The sequence below is a fragment of the Anguilla anguilla genome, chromosome 6, assembly GCF_013347855.1.
Source record: "Anguilla anguilla isolate fAngAng1 chromosome 6, fAngAng1.pri, whole genome shotgun sequence".
Classification (NCBI taxonomy): Eukaryota; Metazoa; Chordata; class Actinopteri; order Anguilliformes; family Anguillidae; genus Anguilla; species Anguilla anguilla.
Genome location: NC_049206.1, coordinates 59,666,625 through 59,685,257, shown reverse-complemented (window position 1 = coordinate 59,685,257; position 18,633 = coordinate 59,666,625). Strand labels below are relative to the sequence as shown.

General features: G+C 47.6%; 1 protein-coding gene and 1 long non-coding RNA gene across 3 annotated transcripts; both read left to right on the top strand.

Annotated features, from left to right (window-relative positions):
- The first annotated feature begins 2,410 nt into the window (after positions 1 to 2,410).
- LOC118229984 lies at positions 2,411 to 3,283 on the top strand. The gene is made up of 2 exons (XR_004765774.1): positions 2,411 to 2,660; positions 3,013 to 3,283. It is a non-coding gene; the product is annotated as an uncharacterized LOC118229984 (long non-coding RNA).
- A 762-nt stretch (positions 3,284 to 4,045) lies between these two features.
- On the top strand, positions 4,046 to 11,716 carry tdh (L-threonine dehydrogenase). 2 transcript variants are annotated; one of them, XM_035422605.1, is made up of 9 exons: positions 4,046 to 4,206; positions 6,232 to 6,421; positions 6,958 to 7,000; positions 7,242 to 7,312; positions 7,521 to 7,670; positions 7,890 to 8,062; positions 8,385 to 8,475; positions 9,312 to 9,581; positions 10,256 to 11,716. In XM_035422605.1, exons 2-9 carry the CDS (start codon positions 6,238 to 6,240, stop codon positions 10,393 to 10,395), a joined length of 1,122 nt encoding a protein of 373 aa, XP_035278496.1. In that variant the 5' UTR covers positions 4,046 to 4,206; positions 6,232 to 6,237; the 3' UTR covers positions 10,396 to 11,716. The 2 variants fall into 2 exon arrangements, with proteins under 2 accessions (XP_035278496.1, XP_035278497.1); XM_035422606.1 differs by lacking the exon at positions 4,046 to 4,206 and adding an exon at positions 5,284 to 5,422.
- The last annotated feature ends 6,917 nt before the right edge of the window (positions 11,717 to 18,633 follow it).

Here is an 18,633-nt window from a genome sequence, read left to right as displayed (position 1 = left end):
AAGATAAAAAAAACATCAATACTTGAGCGGACTTTTGGAATTGTAAATAGGTTTGGCTTTTTGGAGCAGTTCTGCTGAAATGTATAGCAGTCATGTTGTATCCACACGTTACATAGGTAGGGGTATGTGATGCTAGATTAACCCTGAATTACAGTGTGTGACTCTGTTTGAATACGCTGTTCTTTCCTGCGCTGCTGTAGCACGCTGTAAACACTGTATATGGCTATGCTGTGAGCAGCTTCAGGTTGTAATACAGCTTTTTTTTCCCCCAATATGAGCGAACTGTAAACTACGCATGTGTACGTATCGGGGAGGGGGAAAGGGCATCTGCTTAAACTCTGCAGCTGAAGGTGCACTGTGGTTAGATTGAACAGATCAGACAGCAGTGAGGAGAGCTCTCTCATTCCTCGCCCTGCAGAGTAGCTTGGCTCCTGTAGCCGTGTTCTACTGTTAGCTGCACAACGTTCCGTTTTCATTCAGTATTTTTGCCGCCTCCTGGATTGTAATCACCCCTGAAATCCTTAAGAACGCCAGTGATAGTGCTCAAAGGCAGTGTGTGTGTGTGTGCGTGCATGCATGCATGCTTCCAGTGTGTGATAGTGTGTTTGAGTGTGTGTGTTTGAGTTTATGTGTGTGTGCTGCACACGCGTGTGCACACTTCCATTGCCCTAAGGTGAAGCGCATACAGGCGTGTGATCCGTGTTCTGATGTATGTACTGAGCATGCGTGTATGTGGCTGAGTATGTACCGGATGGGATGTTAGGGCGTCAGGGTGCGAGACAAACTGGAGGTGCACATTGGGCATGTACAGTACACACACGCTACATGTATGACACACGCGTGAATGGTGTTCAGGGTGGTCTGAACGGAGCTCTCGCTCGTCTGAGGGGACCAGTCGAGTCTGGTTTGGGGTCCTGCCTAATTTCACTTCACATGAATCTGACCAATGAAAGGGACTGAAAATGTTTTATTTTATATATATATATATATATCACTCTAGAATGTCACTGTAGAATTTATGCATTTTTGTCGTGTATGTGTGTGTGTGTGTGATGTATCATTTGGACTGTTCTGTGTAAAGATGTCTGCGATGTCATTGGGTAATAAAGGAAACCACGTGGCTGAACATGCGCAGGTGTGTGATTTGATTGGCCAGCCCCGCCAGCGGAACAGGTGGGTCCTACCCCGCTCAGGATTCCGCTGCCCCCCCCTTGCTGGTGGAGTGCCCCCCCCCCTCCTCCTCCACAGTCACGCTGCCAGTCTGGGGGGGGGGGGGGGGGGGGATGAGGAGGGGGGCAACGGGCACACGTTTCGTTTCGCACGGGGCATTGCGAAAGATGCCAGGTGTGGCCAGCGGCGTGGCACAGGCATCACATGCCCAATCAGGAGGCGCCGGAGAATAAATAGCCGGCCAGTCAGGGGCCTCTGTGAGCGTCAACCACCAATCACAGGGCATGACCTTCTGAGCAGCGACTTACATAATCTTCTGATTCAGGACAATCAGGCTCCTACCTTCAACATTGTTTTTTTTTTTTTTTTTTTTTTTCTTCTTCTTCTTTCCATTTCATTAACTTTTCTTGTCCGGGTTCCTATGTATATTATCAGCCTCTAACTGGAAATATGTGACTTGCGAAACCTGGCGTCGCCCCATGCAAATTAACTGCGCGATTAAAGTATGTCAGCACTTTGAAAGGGTGAAACGAGTTGAACTGGATTCAGCGCGCAGGACTCGTCATCGAGAGCCTTTGCACTCTGAAAGCCTCCGTGTGGGAAAGTGAGCCTTCGCTCTCAGGGCAGATCACAACAACACGAGGACACTAAACGACCCCCACAGTTTGGAGGAGAGGGAATCCTGCTGAGATACTCGTCGTTTGATTTTGACAGTGTAGTATTCTTCACTTTTCTTTATTTCATTTTTGGCTGGACCGGGTCGTCATCAAGCTCTGCAGAAGCCTGATAACGACCCATTAATTTGAATCAGGAGTGTTGGGGCAGGGAGACATCTAAAACATGCAGGGCAGTGGGTCCCCAGGACCAGGGTTGAGAAACATTGCTCTGCAGCATCTGTGCTTTCATTGGCTTGCTTCAGTCCTTCTGGCCCGTTTGGCTGTCCTGTGTTTTGGAATAGCCCCGCCCCTTCCACATGCCTCTGTTTTCTCCCCACGTGTGGACTCCTCCAGGGAAGATGGATGTTGTTCTCTGTTACGCCCCCCCACCACCCCGCCAGGGCACGTGTGGACTCTTCCAGGGAAGATGGATGTTGTTCTCTGTTACGCCCCCCCACCACCCCGCCAGGGCACGTGTGGACTCTTCCAGGGAAGATGGATGTTGTTCTCTGTTACGCCCCCCCACCACCCCGCCAGGGCACGTGTGGACTCTTCCAGGGAAGATGGATGTTCTCTGTTACGCCCCCCCACCACCCCGCCAGGTCACGTGTGGACTCTTCCAGGGAAGATGGATGTTGTTCTCTGTTACGCCCCCCCACCGCCCCGCCAGGTCACGTGTGGATTCTTCCAGGGAAGATGGATGTTGTTGTGGATTTCAGCTTTGACCCATATTCCTCTTCTCAGCGGAAATTCCAGAGATTTTTTTTGTCCAACGCCCCATTTCCACGTTGCCAAACTTCTGACTAGGTTCCTTTTTTATCATTTGGAAACCAGGTGATCATGAACTTATTCATTACAAGTAAAAAAAAGAAGAAAAAAAAGAACTTCAGACATTAAATTATCTGCACAATAAAACGTGTGTGTGTGTATATACATATATGTTATTTTAAAATTACACTTTAAAAAAAAAAAAAAAAACCAGACTATTGAAACAAAGCCAGAACTGACTTTCCACATGGAACCGTTTCAAAGTTGATTTAGTGATTGTTGCGCAGCGTTTCCTGCGACCAGTTCACTGTGAGTGTGCCACGGGGGAGAAGCTCACTCACGGTCAACGACTTTTGCTGACCTTCAAATTTTCACCTTTCTTTCTGCATTTTAAGAGTGTTCTAATTTTTTTTTGCAGTGTCTGCAACATGCAGAGGATGGAATGAGAATCTAAGAGTCTCCCAGGAGAAGGCTGATGGTTAAATGGTTGAGAAGGCCAACAAACCCCCTCCAATTAGGGATTAGTCTTGTGACATATCCATAACAGCAGTCTATTTGCAGCCATTTTATTTCTATAGTACTTTTGACAGGGACAACGTCTCAAAGATGTTTTACAGAAAAAGAAGAAATAAAGCTGGGAAAGACATCTACGGCGTGTCTGAACTCCTCAAAAAAAACAAAAACAGAAAGGGATGTAAAATATATATTTATTAATACATTTGGAGTGTTCCCCATTGATTGATGCTATCAGACTCTCATTAACCGGCTTTGCAGGGCAAACCACTTATTCATCCCAAATCTGGTCAGTATAATTTCCTCAGTTAGCATTTTGCTGTTTCTTTTTCCCCGAGATTTGTGCGACAGTAAGCTTGTCCACAGCACTGTTTCTTGCATTACTGGGTTTGTACATTGTCTTTGCTGTTCGGCGCATGACCTCATGCAGAAAATGTCGGGAAGGGAAGAACAAAAGTACTACATTTCACAATGAAATGCCGCTTTTTTCCGTAATCGGACGTGCGAATTGACATTCTGAACTCCGAATGTCATACCGAAAGTACTAGATGAACGCCTCGGTTTCGTTTTACACACAGTTCCTTAACTTGGTTGGGGCAAAATGGAATGAAATGGGAAATGACAAAATATGCTGCACACTGCAGAACACTACCGTTCAATGTGTGACAAGGTCCCTTTATAAAAAAATATATACTATTCCAAAAAGCCCACTTATTCACAAGAACAGATATATTCCCTTTAGCCTACGTGCGCACAAAGCGGGGCAAGTAATGCGTCGTGCCGAAATAGCATTTTGGACATAGAGGACAAACAGCGGCTGGCCAACGTGTTCTACTGACGTCATGTGGGCGTAGTCACTGGCGGAGGCCGCACCTCCGCTCTTATCCAATCAGATTGAAAACCGGCTTCCTTGAAAGCGGACGCTGTTGATATATAAACTGTTCTCGGGCTGATGCAATAGCAAGGAGCGGGTATTGCGTGTGTGACTTGGAAGGTACGGTAACATCAGTAGCATCCCAACTGCTTGAAGCGGAAGACCAAGGGACATAGTCTTTACATTTGATTCATTAAAAAAAAAAAATTCCAGTTATTTATTCCGGTAAGGAAATCGACCATCTGACATCAACTATTGCAGTTCTGACTAATTTTCGACACGCTATTTATTAGAGATACATCTATTTAACTTAGTCTAGACTAGTGCAACCCATGGCATCATTAAATAAGATCGGCTCGGTCAGTGTCCATCTAACGTTGGAAAGCATTGACGTGGCTTAGCGAACGCTACTGATAGGCCTATGACGCGTTATTTACCGTTATGTTTGTGTTCGTGGCCACTTAAACAGAATAAATTCAATTTTCTTCTCTATTTTTGTCTAATTTAAATAATGTTATGTGTCTGTTGTAATAGAGACGCTACGCTACGTCGGTTGTCGATTAGCATTTGGCTTTAGGTGTAAGCCTTAGCTTTACATATTAAATTAGCATTAACGTTAGACATATGAGCAAACATTGTACCAATAAACCAAGCTGGCTAAGAGGATGTAAAATTAACGTTAGTTGATGTAGTATCTTGCCGACCGTTTCGCTGGTTGTTCCTTCCCGTGTGTAGCTGAAAAGTATTCACGCTGCAGACTGGAATCCATTAATTGGTCCAGTGCTGGAAATAAAACAACCGACTTTGTGTAACCGGCATTGGCGTTTGAAACGTCACCAAAAGGCATCAAATGCCCAATTTGCCTAATCACTGGCGATGTCCCCTCTACCCATTCCAACGGAATGGTAAAATCAGCAAATGGCGTTTTGAATGCCAAATTGATACCTAAAGATGTGTAGGCCTACCGACTTAATAATCTGATTTACTAGGAAGTCAGACAGAATGTCTCGCGACGAAAATGCAACTAGTCCGTAAACACAATTCGCATATAGCTATATCCAGCCCAAGAATGAGACAAATTTGCCATTAGACTTAAAACTGCATTTTTATCAAGATGGTACGATTTTAACAGTTTGGCGTTCAAGGTGAAAGGTGTGAAGCTTCTGTATGCATGTATATGTATGTATTTTAAGTACGAATTGACATTCATAGCCTAGTCATAGACTTTGATGTTTGAACTGAAGGCGCATTCAGTTGATTTAGGGGGTACTGGTCTGGTTGTCAGATGGCCTGGCCGAGGGCCGTGTGAGTCGTTGTTTTTTGGCACGTCCACACCTCGTGCGCTGATTGGACCGGGGCGAAGGCAGGACAGAATATATACACTCTCAAATTACACATCGCGTTCCTTTTTAGTCAACTCACCCGACCTCGGGGTAAACTGGTACGCAATGAACTCTGCCGCTCCGTCGCTCGCTCGCTCGCTCGCTCGCTTCTAATGAGATTTTCATTTTTCGCATAAGGACTAAGGCAATATTGTACTGTTGACAGATGACAGTTGAATTAAACTGGAAGGATATATGCACTGAAAGTAGGCTGTACATTGAAATGGCTTCATTGTTTGGTGCAGTAGCCCGATCTGTCTCGTACTGCTGTTAAGACCAAGGGGGCAAATTATAACCGTGTGGATCTGTGGTTAATAATGCCTTCATAGAAATTTTACACCAAGATTCCGGCATTATTTGACTTGCCAGTAACTTAACTCCTTTCACAGGTTAAGTTTCCATTGTTTTCATCTTTGGTGCGCGTTAAATCCCCCGATACCCCACACGGCGATCGCGCGGAGGTTGTGTGTATTTACGTTGCATAGATATTTCACGAACACTTAGCTACTGCTACCAAATATAATCCCCGTAAAACATAAAATGTAAATAAAGGTAGCTCTGTTTTTAGAAGCCATTATGCGTATTTACCCTGCTGTCACATACTCTTATCTTTTGAAAGGGTTGCTGTTTTTATCGCTGTTGGGTGACTAACCGCCATTATGGAATCTTTGTTCTCATTATCGCAGCTTTTTATATTTGCTCGTTTTACCCGGCCAGATATTTATTAATAATTACTGGAAAATTTGGTGTTCTTCCAGATTCTTAGATAAGTGTTTAAACACTGCAAGGTTAAATTGCTGAGTCAGAGTCAGGGATTCAAACCTGCAATCATCAGGGTTTTGAGCGCCGCCCCTTGTGTCCCCGACAGGTTAATATGGCGGTTGTGAGAACCCTGAGCAGAGTGGCACAGCAGGCCCTGCAGGCCCCGCCCTGCGGCTGCCAGCCAATCACGGTCGCCGTCCGCCACATCAGCTTCTCCCCCCGCCAGGTCACCTCCGACGCCAGCTTCCACTCTGTGTCCTTCTCCGAGACCGACCACCCCAAAGTGCTCATCACAGGTGGGCGACTGCTCACGCCATCTCCGTGCCGACCGTCATACACCGTACATCGTCGCCATAACAACAGTCATACACCGTACATCATCGCCATAACAGCAGTCATACACCGTAACGACAGTCATACACTATACGTCATCACCGTAACAACAGTCATACACCATACACGTCATCACCATAACAACAGTCATACACCATACACGTCATCACCGTAACAACAGCCATACACCATACACGTCATCACCGTAACAACAGTCATACACCATACACGTCATCACCGTAACAACAGTCATACACGCCATAATCATCGCCATAACAGCAGTCATACACCGTACGTCATCACCGTAACAACAGTCTTACACCATACATCATCACCGTAACAACAGTCTTACACCATACATCATCACCGTAACAACAGTCATACACCATATGTGTCGTTACCTCCATATCGTCCTTCTTCAAATCTCCATAGCAACAGCATATTCACCAGTATTCTCCCTCTCTCTCTCTCTCTCTCCCTCCCTCTCCTTCTCTCTCAGGGGGCCTGGGACAGCTCGGGGTGGGCCTGGCCACGCTTTTGAGGTAAGGTATTCATTCTCCAGCTCACAGGGATATTTTGGCAGGCATGAATGTGCTGACTGTTCCCAGCTCCTAGTTACCTAGTTGCACAAGTGCACTCCTGTAGCGCCCAGTCAGGGTCAAGTTTCCTCTGGTTTCTTTGTGCAATCACACTGCTCGGGCAGCTCGAGTTCGTTATTCACCATTGCACTGTGCACTTTTTGACCCCCATTTACAATCAACCACAACCTCCCTGCATTTACAGGAAGAGGTTTGGAAACAACAGCGTGATTCTGTCAGACATCAGGAAACCGCCGAGCCACGTGTTCCACAGCGGTGAGTACGCCGTGGAAAAAAGAAAAGAGAAAAAAAAAAAAAAAAGCTTTCGTTCACACGAAGGAAGTGCTTCAGCCAATCCCGCCACGCGCAGGTTTTGCAGAAGTTTGTGTTTAACTGCCGTTTCCTCGGAAGGGGGTGCGGGCTGTGAGTCATAATTTGTTTTCTTTTTTTCTCGCTTTTTTTCCCCGCGCGTCCCGACCCACAGGCCCCTTCATCTACTCGGACATCCTGGACTACAAGAACCTGCGGGAGATCGTGGTGAACAACCGCATCACCTGGCTGGTGCACTACAGCGCCCTGCTGAGCGCCGTGGGGGAGGCCAACGTGGCGCTGGCGCGCGCCGTCAACATCACCGGTGAGCCGGGCTCCGATTGGCCCCTGGGGGCCGGGGGAGGGGGCGGGGCCTGGGTCTGGGGGGAGGGGGCAGGGCCAGGGGGAGGGGTGTCCTTGGCCTGGCGGTGACGGTGTTTCTCCCTCCCCCCTCTCTCTCTCTCTCCCCCTCCTCCCCTCTCTCTCCCTCTCCCTCTCTCTCGCCCTCCCCCCATCTCTCTCTTCCCCCCCCCCCCCCCCCCAGGGTTGCACAACATCCTGGACATCGCGGCGGAACACGGACTCCGCCTCTTCGTCCCCAGCACCATCGGCGCCTTCGGCCCCACCTCCCCCCGAAACCCCACCCCGGACCTGTGCGTGCAGCGCCCCCGCACCATCTACGGCGTGTCCAAGGTGCACGCCGAGCTCATGGGCGAGGTGAGAGTCCCCCCCCCCCCCCTTGTTTCGCTGGCCGTCTGAACCCCCTGTTTCGGCCGAACGCTGGCGGCGTGGCGAATCAGATTTCGGAAGCGCCCGGTTCAGATGCGGCGCGGCGAAACCGCTTTAGAATGTCGCGGAGAGGAGCTGCAGCTGCTGTGAGCTTCCCCCTTCAGAACGGCACCTTCTAGAATGTTCGCAAAGAGTGTTTCTGGCGTCGCAGATCTTTGGTCTGAACGGGGGCTTAACGAGCTTATGGTCTCATAAAAACATCTTACACAGAGTCTCACCCTCCCCCCCCCCCCCCCTTTCTCTCTGGCAGTATTACCACCATCGGTACGGGCTGGACTTCCGTTGCCTCCGCTACCCTGGCATCATCTCCGCCGACTCCCAGCCTGGGGGGGGCACGACCGGTAAGCGCTGGGGAGGGAGGTGGGGGGGGGGGAGGGGGGCGGAAAGGGGTGTCTCGGGACGTGGGGGTGGGGCTGTTCCCTTCTCTCGTATTTATAGCCACAACAGGTGGCACATGCAGTGAAATTTTTTTTTCCTCAACCATTTCTAATGTTGGTCCCCCCCCCCCCCCCCCCCCCCCCCCCAAGCTACGTAGTGACAGGTCAGCAGTGAGAGATTCGCTGGGGTGAGGGGGCGTGGGGGGGGGTGGGGGCAGGGGGTTCACAGCTGGTTAGTCTGTGCGAGCTGTCTGTGTGTACCAGCGCAGAGGAACCGGAGACTGGTGCGATCTTGGCTCGTCGGCTCGACCTGCAGAATTTAATCAACCAGGAGTCGGCTGATCCTGGAGCCCTGTTTCAGGAAGCAGGATCACAGGGTTAGCTGGATAACTGCACTGAGTAAAACCCGGAAACCCTCCCAAATCTGGAACATGGACCGGAGTAAAAAGAGCAGTTCCGGGTGATACTCAGCGCTGTTATTCAGCGAACTCTGTGAACCTGCTTTGTGAAACCCCGCCCCCCCCCCCCCCCCCCCCACCCCACCCCGGTTTCAGGGTTCTGAACCGGCTGCCGATTTTTTAGATCAAAACAAACCAACAAACCCCAGCAGGTGTCTGCAGCTCACCAGAGCCCGTATAGAATACCGGTGGTACGGGGGTCTCCCCGTACCCCAAAAGGCACAGTCAGGGTACCCCACAGGGCTGTGTGAAACCCCGCAGCCTGTCCGAGCGCTCGTGTCCTCTCTCCTAACACCATGCCTGCTGGTCTGGCCTCCCCCCTCCCCCCTCCCCCCTCCCCAGACTACGCGGTGCAGATCTTCCACGACGCGGTGAAGACAGGCAAGTTCGAGTGCAACCTGAAGCCGGACACGCGGCTGCCCATGATGTACATCGAGGACTGCCTGCGCGCCACGCTGGAGGTGATGGAGGCCCCGGCCGACACGCTGAGCATGCGCACCTACAACATCAACGCCATGAGCTTCACCCCCGAGGAGCTGGCCCGCGAGGTGCAGCGGCAGCTGCCCGACCTGCAGGTCACCTACCACGTGGACCAAGTGCGCCAGGCCATCGGTGAGACTCCGCCCCCCTGCTTCCCCCTCCCTCAGCGCGGCGGGAGTTTTACATCAACTCCCGTTCTAACCACACTACCAGCCTTCTACATTCTAACCACACTACCAGCCTTCTGCATTCTAACCACACTACCAGCCTTCTGCATTCTAACCACACTACCAGCCTTCTGCATTCTAACCACACTACCAGCCTTCTGCGTTCTAACCACGCTTCCAGCCTTCTGCATTCTAACCACACTACCAGCCTTCTGCATTCTAACCACACTACCAGCCTTCTGCGTTCTAACCACGCTTCCAGCCTTCTGCATTCTAACCACACTACCAGCCTTCTGCGTTCTAACCACACTACCAGCCTTCTGCGTTCTAACCACGCTTCCAGCCTTCTGCATTCTAACCACGCTTTCCAACATTCCACATTCTAATGATACTTCTTGCATTCCTCCTTCTGACGATGCTTCTAGCGTTCCAAATTCTAACTACGCCCTTTGCGGTCCGCATTCTAATGACACTTCCAGCCTTTCCGCATTCCAACATTTCCGACCTCCCACATTCGAGAATCACTTCTGACTTCTGCAGTGTAATGCTAGCGGGTTTGTACTTGTTTTGCAGTGTATTGTTAGCGGATATCTACTTGGTTTCTAATGTTCTGTTACCTCCCTCCCCCTCCCCCCCCAGCTGACAGTTGGCCCATGAACTTTGACGACGAGAACGCGCGGCGGGACTGGGGCTGGAAGCACGAGTACGACCTGCCGGAGCTGGTGCAGACGATGCTGGCCTTCATCGGCGCGGAGTCGCGGGTCGCCCGAGCCAGCTGAGCGCGTGCAGACTCGCCCCGGGGGCGGGGCCAGGCGGGAGCCCGGCCCAGTGTATATACTGTACAGAATGACCTTTGACCTTTAGGGAGAGGACCCGCGCGGTCTGTACATAGCGTTTCGCCGTGCGTGGGGGGGGGGGGGGGGGGGGTAGAGGGGTCGCACCCTTAGCCTAGCGCGCCCGCCACGTATATTATGTGCTGCCTGTTGGGCGGGTGGGGGGGGCGGGGGTGCTAATGCCTCCTCCAAAAACTTCAGCTCCTGTGCTAAAGTTTTTGTGCAAAACTTTTAAGAAACTTGTAACTCCTCAGATTGAAAGCCTTTGCATGTCTGTGAACTGTGGGCTGAACCTGGAAGCGTGGCTGGGCCTGGGTTCCGTCCATGCTGGGTTCCGTCCACGCTGGGTTCCGTCCACCCTGGGTTCTGTCCACACTGGGTTCCATCCACGCTGGGTTCCGTCCACACTGGGTTCCATCCACCCTGGGTTCTGTCCACACTGGGTTCTACCCACACTGGGTTCCATCCACGCTGGGTTCCGTCCACGCTGGGTTCCGTCCACGCTGGGTTCCGTCCACGCTGGGTTCTGTCCACGCTGGGTTCCACCATCACTCTGTCTAGAGTACCTTGTGGCTGGTGGAAAGAGCACCCTGCTAAAGACCGACCTTATTATTCTGAGGGAAATATTTCTGTTCTTAATGCCTGCAGTGTCTGAGAGAGCTGTCCTCACTTTGCCTGTCGGTTCCACATCCAAAGAAAAAGCACGGCGGTCTGGGTCCTTTCCGTCCCATTATCAAAATGCCAGGAGAATCTCTCGCTCATCTGTAGATGGTAGAAGTTGAGCTCCATGTTACAATGTTAGTTTAATTTATACTTTTGGACTCTGTATTTTTCTTACTTACTATTTATTATACCTGCAGTGAGTTTTTAAAAAGCAAAATCACACCTGCAGTGTTTCATGACAAATTACAATGCCTTCTGTTGTTCTGTGAAATCATTACCTGCAAACTCCTCCTCCTGGAACGCTTAATTCCCAGTTTTGGTCTCCTCCAATGGGAGACGTGGCGATGCTGCATGCTACTGTGATGTCATAAAGGCAGCCATAGCATCCCACACCATTCTGTCTCTCTGCAACTACAAAGGGCTTTTCCAAGGAACCTGTTCTGTCAGCTTAAAGATGAGTTGAATGTACTTGTCCTTTTAGTGTACTTCTTTTTTTCTAATTACCTGTTTTGGCAGCAGATTGAATTGTTTAAATCTGTTTGCCTCTTCAGGTGTTGATCTGTAAAACTCCTTTTTCATTAAAAAAAAAAAATCTTTTATTTTGCAAATGCCTTTGAGTATTTCTTCGGGTTTATTTATTTTATTTGTTTATTTTTAAAACCTACTTTACTGTGTTCGGACGCAGGCGAAGGGGGGGCCTCTTTCACGCCCCAGTCTGAAAGCGATGATTCACTGCACTGTAGGTGTGGAATATCCACTATTGTGAAACAGCTGGGGCGAGGGCTCCTTAAAGGGCCCTTGACCAAAATCGCAGCTGAATTCAGTTTTACTTAAAGGTTCGCTGTGTCTTACTCAGAAAATAACACTTTCAGGTCATGAAAGCATTGGTGATGTGGATTTTTAGTGGCCACTCTGAATGCCACCTAAAGCTTTACCAGTCTAATACTCTGTCAGATGAGGCCTGCGGGTTTATCTTCAGCTGTGGATTCATTACCAGTGCCCACTGAGTTGCTCATATGTTTTGACTAAAGCCTCATCTACCGATTGTTTTAATTTTGTGCTTTGTCAACGGTGTCTGTTTAGCCTCACTAATGCTCTTCTGGCTGAATGGAAGCAAATCCCTGTAACAATGCTTCAACATCCAGTATAAAGCCTTCCCAGAAGAGTGGAGGTTGTTATAGCAGCAAAGGATGGACTAACCACATATTAATGCCCATAATTTTGAATAAGACATTAGATGTCAGGTGTCCACATACTTTTGGCCATGTAGTGTACCTTATGTCCCTGTGGGCTCACCTCATGATTTCACCTGAGCTAGACTGGAGTGTGGAGTCCCTCAAGGTGTGGTACTTGGACCAATGATTTTTTTGCACTGCATGTGCTATGGTTTGAAATATTATCTGCACACATATGGGTGCTCAGGTGATACCCAATCCCACAGCTCAGTGAAGCAGTCAAATTAATCTCTGCTTGTCAATACATTTTAAAATGCGCCCAGGGAATGTTACTAAAGGAACTGGACGACATAGAACACGCACATAACTGCCTACAACATGGCCAAAAATGTAATATTCAATCAAGATAAATATATCTTTTGTAACTCTGATAGTCACCATGCAACACTCCTTACTTTAACAAATAGTAATTTTTTAAACATTCAAAGATTTGGATGCTTCATACAACCTGTTCTGAAATTATCAGACAAACTGAACATTGACCTGACCATGTCAGAATCAGAATCAGAATCAGAATCAGAATCGTATTTTATTGCCAAGTACATTTGCACATACGAGGAATTTGTCTGGTCTGGTTTCCATGAACCCATGCCCTGACCTCCCAGAGGAAGATTGGCTCGCTCTTTTGAGTCTCGCTCCTCCGACGGTTTTGTCCCATACGCCATCGAGAGACTTCTTCCTGCGATGGGGGTGGAGGTGGTGGGGGTGGGGGGTGGGGGTGGTATCACGGGCTGGTGCAATATCAGAATACACTAATCAAAAAACCATCTGTGATCCCATTTTACATTTCCCAAGGGCTCGCAGTGCACAGCTACAATTTCAAGTGGCATGTGTAAACAGGTGACAAAGGAGAGGCTCAGCGAAAGAGACATTTAAAACACGCATAACGCATAAAACACACCCGGGCCAAAGCCATTTCATGTGTGCACACCATCCATTTCTATATTGAATCTGTGAGGTAATTATGATCGGTGACCTCACCCACACAGAGTGATAGTCACACCTCTCAGCTGTGCGCATTGGGGCAAGCGTTTGCCTGGTTTGCCTGGTTTGCCTGGTTCGCTCGTTTTTTGCTGATCCATAGATCCACCTGAGCTTCAGAAAAGGTGGATCACAGGTGACAGTGAGGGCAAATTACTCCTGTGTCCCAGCAGTGCTCAGTGCAGTGTTCAGTGGAGTGTTCAGTGCAGTGTTCTGACAGTGTTCAGTACAGGTTCAGTGGAGTGTTCAGTGCAGTGTTCAGACAGTGTTCAGTACAGGTTCAGTGCAGTGTTCAGTGCAGTGTTCAGTGCAGTGTTCTGACAGTGTTCAGTACAGGTTCAGTGCAGTGTTCTGACAGTGTTCAGTACAGGTTCAGTGCAGTGTTCTGACAGTGTTCAGTACAGGTTCAGTGGAGTGTTCAGTGCAGTGTTCAGACAGTGCTCAGTGCAGTGTTCAGTGGAGTGTTCAGTGCAGTGTTCTGACAGTGTTCAGTACAGGTTCAGTGGAGTGTTCAGTGTAGTGTTCAGACAGTGTTCAGTACAGGTTCAGTGGAGTGTTCAGTGTAGTGTTCTGACAGTGTTCAGTACAGGTTCAGTGGAGTGTTCAGTGTAGTGTTCAGACAGTGTTCAGTACGGGTTCAGTGGAGTGCTCAGTGCAGTGTTCTGACAGTGTTCTGACAGTGTTCAGTACAGGTTCAGTGGAGTGTTCAGTGGAGTGTTCTGACAGTGATCAGTACAGGTTCAGTACAGGTTCAGTGGAGTGTTCTGAAAGTGTGTTCAGTACAGGTTCAGTGCAGTGTTCAGAGCAGTGTTCTGACAGTAGCTATGTTCTTGCTTGAATACATTACAGGGAATCGCCTCTCCCTACAGATATTTAAACTTGCACAGAATATGCTGCGTCAGCATATTCAGAATCGGCAAAAGAGTTTGGCATTATAAGAAGACGTATAAATGAAGGTGTGATTGTTATTTTATTATCTTAGGGCAGCCCAACCCTGTTGTGGGAGAGCTACCGTCCTGTACGTTTTCATTCCAAACCTAACAAAAGCACACCTCATTCAACAGCTAGAGATCTACCGTCCTGTACGTTTTCATTCCAAACCTAACAAAAGCACACCTCATTCAACAGCTAGAGATCTACCGTCCTGTACGTTTTCATTCCAAACCTAACAAAAGCACAGCTCATTCAGCTGAGCTGCTAATCAGCAGAATCGGGTGTGTCAATTCAGGGTTGAAATGAAAACCTCCAGGGAATGGGGTTGGGCAGCCTTGTAATGATCAGATGTGTTTCAGCTGAAGTAGGGATGTATTAAAATATGATTCAGCTGAAGTAAGGGAGGTTATTTCTGGAAGTTATTAATAACGGAAGTTATTGCGGGAAGTTATTAGCATGTGTTTCAGCTGAAAGACTGGAGGTTATTGCGGGAAGTTATTAATAACGGAGGTTATTGCTGGAGGTTATTAGTATGTGTTTCAGCTGAAGTACTGGAGGTTATTAGTATGTGTTTCAGCTGAAGTAGGGATGTATTAAAATATGATTCAGCTGAAGTAACGGAGGTTATTGCTGGAGGTTATTAGTATGTGTTTCAGCTGAAGTACTGGAGGTTATTGCGGGAAGTTATTAGCATGTGTTTCAGCCGAAGTAGGGATGTATTAAAATATGATTCAGCTGAAGTAACGGAGGTTATTGGTGGAGGTTATTAGTATGTGTTTCAGCTGAAGTACTGGAGGTTATTGCTGGAGGTTATTAGTATGTGTTTCAGCTGAAGTACTGGAGGTTATTACTGGAGGTTATTAGTATGTGTTTCAGCTGAAGTACAGGAGGTTATTGCTGGAGGTTATTAGTATGGGTGCTGGTAATGTTTGGGGGGCTTTCAATTCTGGGAAGGACACTCCAGCAGGGTACTGAGAAACATGCAGGCTTTGTTGATTTAGCAGTGAAAGCTCATTGGAGGGGTAGAGGTGGGGGTGTGGAGGGCTCATTGGTCTACAGTACTTTCTATTTTGTTATGAAACTGCTTTCCTGCAGCCACACCTCCCCCCCTACCAACCCCACCTCATAGCCACACACTCTCCCAACAGCCAATGAGAGAGCTGCAATCCCTGAACACGATATTTCCTGCTTTTTATAATCTCTGGAGATAGTATTCATAGAACTTTAGTGTGTGTGTGTGGGTTCACAGACAGGGCTCTGTAATCAGCAGCAGAAAGCTCGGTGATGAGGGGGGTTCTCAAAATACACCAGCGCCACTTTCATGCACCCCCATTCACCTGTTGCTATGGCGACAGCTCCTTTCTTTTCCCCAGGAATGCAGGGTCAAAGGCCATCTTCATAGTGTTCTTTTATCACATATTATTTTATTTACTTTTATTAAGGAAATTAAATGAAATTTAATTTAAATAGATTTTTTTTATGGTTACCCAAACTACTTGTGTCCTTAATCCTTCACTCTCAGAAAGGATGTGTTTATATTAAACACACGTTTTGTTTTACTACTTCTGTCACTTCTAACACATTTTGTGTTAAAGTTACTACTTCAGTGTTACGTGTATACAATTTATGTGTTAGAAAGGGCGACTTTTTAACACAGAAAGTACCAAAATGTGTCGTCCTTAACTAGACATGGAGATACTTGGTAGTTTAATATAACTTATTTCATATTATTTTACCATGGAACAGGCATGTCCAGGGTGTAAATCACTTACATTATTTTCCTATTGGCCAATTATGTTGGTTGGTGGTTGAGCTTCACCCTACACAGCAATGTCACCTGTATGTAGCCAACAAAATGCACCCAGACACCCGCGCGCGACTGTACACAACGAACGGAATGAAGCTCGTGGTCTGCGGCATCATGGAAACTAAAAGACAGCGCAGACCGGGCGCGAGCAGAGCGCGTTAATGTTAGCATCAGCTTATAGCCCCACTTGCTTCAGAGCGGTGTGCTTTTCATACCTCGTGATTTACGAATGTCATTTACCCTGCGAATTTTGGCAAGCAGACTCCTTTGCCTGCATGACTGTAATCTCGCTGGCAGGTTTTGCTGTGAAGCACATTCTGGTCAAACTGCGCCAAAAAAATTAAATAAATAAATAAATAAATAAATAAATGAATGAAAATTGAGACACGGGAGCAGAAAAATGGTTGCCTTTTCCTGTAAGAGGATGCTTTGCCACCCTATTTCGCTCCGTGATCTGAAACGAACTAGTGTTCGGGAGGCGACGTTTGTTTTTTTCGCTCGTCACGTGACCACACTTAATCTAAACATTAATTCTACGGGTTGATCTTTTTTAGAAGACCCTTGGGAGTCCGACAGGACACATTTTTTAGGAAGGAGAACCTAGGGAGATGGTGAGGTTGAACCCATGTATATCTTACACAATTCCGTGGGTTGGCGTAGGCTATGCCGAGCTCACAACGTGGGCACGTGGTTTGAGTGTCTGTCTGTGTGCAAATAACGAACCTTGTGGGTGGTGGGTTATTTAGTGCACTACCCCTGTTCTTCGGGTGTTCATATGACAGCCAATTAGAGGCGAGAAGGCCATGGGACTTCCCAGGGACAATATGATGCGCTTTTGCCCTTCACAGTTAAATTGCATGACCGTGTTTCTGATTGGCTGTCAACACCAACTAAACAGGGTGATGTTTTTTCGCCCGGAAATATTTCACATGACTAACTGTGGTGTCGAAGCGTGGGCGTTCACTTTCGCAACAGGTTACGGTATACGCCGCTACAACGAATGACAGAAATGCCGTTGCATAAAAAGAATTCAGTAATTATCATTGTGGTTTAAAGCCGTAGCCTACCATAGTTTCCAAGTATTGGGCGTGCTGGCTACTTTGCGGTTAACTGGCGTTTTGTGAATATGAGGAGTGTTTGTCTGTACAGGCGAAAAACGAATGTCTACCCGACCTAGACGGCAGTTGTAGCTTATTCTTGAGCGCTCCTATGAATACTGACAAGAAATAGTTATCGTCAGGAACACAAGTTGTCCACCGTCACGCATTCCGCTCAGCGACCAGCAGACGGCTTCGAAATAGGCATTAACCCAACTCCCATTTCATTTGATAAATTCGCATGTTAATGCAAATAATTGTGGCTTCCAATATAGTGTAAAACCGATTTCCAATTTGCAAATTTTCGTTAACTTTTCGTCAACGAATTTTTCAAATGAAGAGAGCCAGGAGGTCCAACATTGTTACTAGTGATTGAAATAGACTAGTAGGTGTGGGGTCAGATCGTAGTTCACCTAACGACCAGTTGTCTCCGTTCTCCCGGAGTAACTAGTAGTTCGGTCTGCAAAAGAGGGACCAGACTTCCCTTCACAAGCGCTGGCCTGTACACGTGGAACAGAATTCAACAGAGTAGGCCTAAACGAAACGGCCAGTAGGGGGAGAACATTCTTTCTGAGGCACAGTTCAATCAATCCGAAATACAATACGGCAATTAAAATGTATCAATAAATCAGTGTAGACATAACTCGTCTATCGAGTAATTATCCGGTTTTACCAAAGAAAGATATTGCAATAAGTCAGGCGGTGCTTTTTTTCTTTTGGATGGAAGGCAAGAAACCGAGAAGCCGTTCAGTTGCATTCTCGCGCGCTCGAAAGAGATGTGGCGCACTCTGCTGGAGACACTTTAAATTCCAACGGAAACCAAACGGCTACATTTTATGGGTTTTGAGTTCGATACTACAACTTGCGTGGTCTTCCTTGCCCCGTCCTGAATTTGCAAACAACCTCTCCATCGTGCCCACCTTTTTTTTCTCTTAATAATCCTACAATGTTATTACAAGAGAATTATATTTATGGGTTAATTTGCTCCCGGAGAAACCATGGCCTAAAACCTTTGAGGTGGGGGACTGTTGGGTGTGTGTGTGTGTGCGTGTGCTACTCCTATAATCTGCCATAACCTGCAAAGTTCTGTTGGTTTTTTAAAATAAACCATCTAAATGTAAAGGTCATATTGCAGTTGCTGGAGGCTGCTGGTAAATGACTGCACCTAAATGCCATACTGGGCCGAGGAGATCAAGGTTTTATGTTGTTTTTTTAGCTCCGGTGATTTTATACAGACCGCATGGTTATCAGCCCACAGGGCAAGAGGCAATACAAAGCGGGCAACCTTTTCACTGCCAGAACAAATGGCATATCTCCATATGTGTGGATCGGTTACCCATCCATACAGGCAATATTTCCATACAAATGTAATTTTTTATTGATGCCAGAAAAGGGCTGAAAATGTAATCTCCCACTCCGCCTCCACATTCATTCTTACGCTATATTAGGTGTTCATAAGCCTACACAA

Bases quoted from the DNA above. Each gene is read 5' to 3' on its own strand.
- tdh (XM_035422605.1), top strand. From the start codon at position 6,238: ATGGCGGTTGTGAGAACCCTGAGCAGAGTGGCACAGCAGGCCCTGCAG. The intron at 7,313-7,520 runs GTGAGTACGCCG...CCCGACCCACAG, and splicing joins GAGCCACGTGTTCCACAGCG to GCCCCTTCATCTACTCGGAC. The intron at 7,671-7,889 runs GTGAGCCGGGCT...CCCCCCCCCCAG, and splicing joins GCGCGCCGTCAACATCACCG to GGTTGCACAACATCCTGGAC.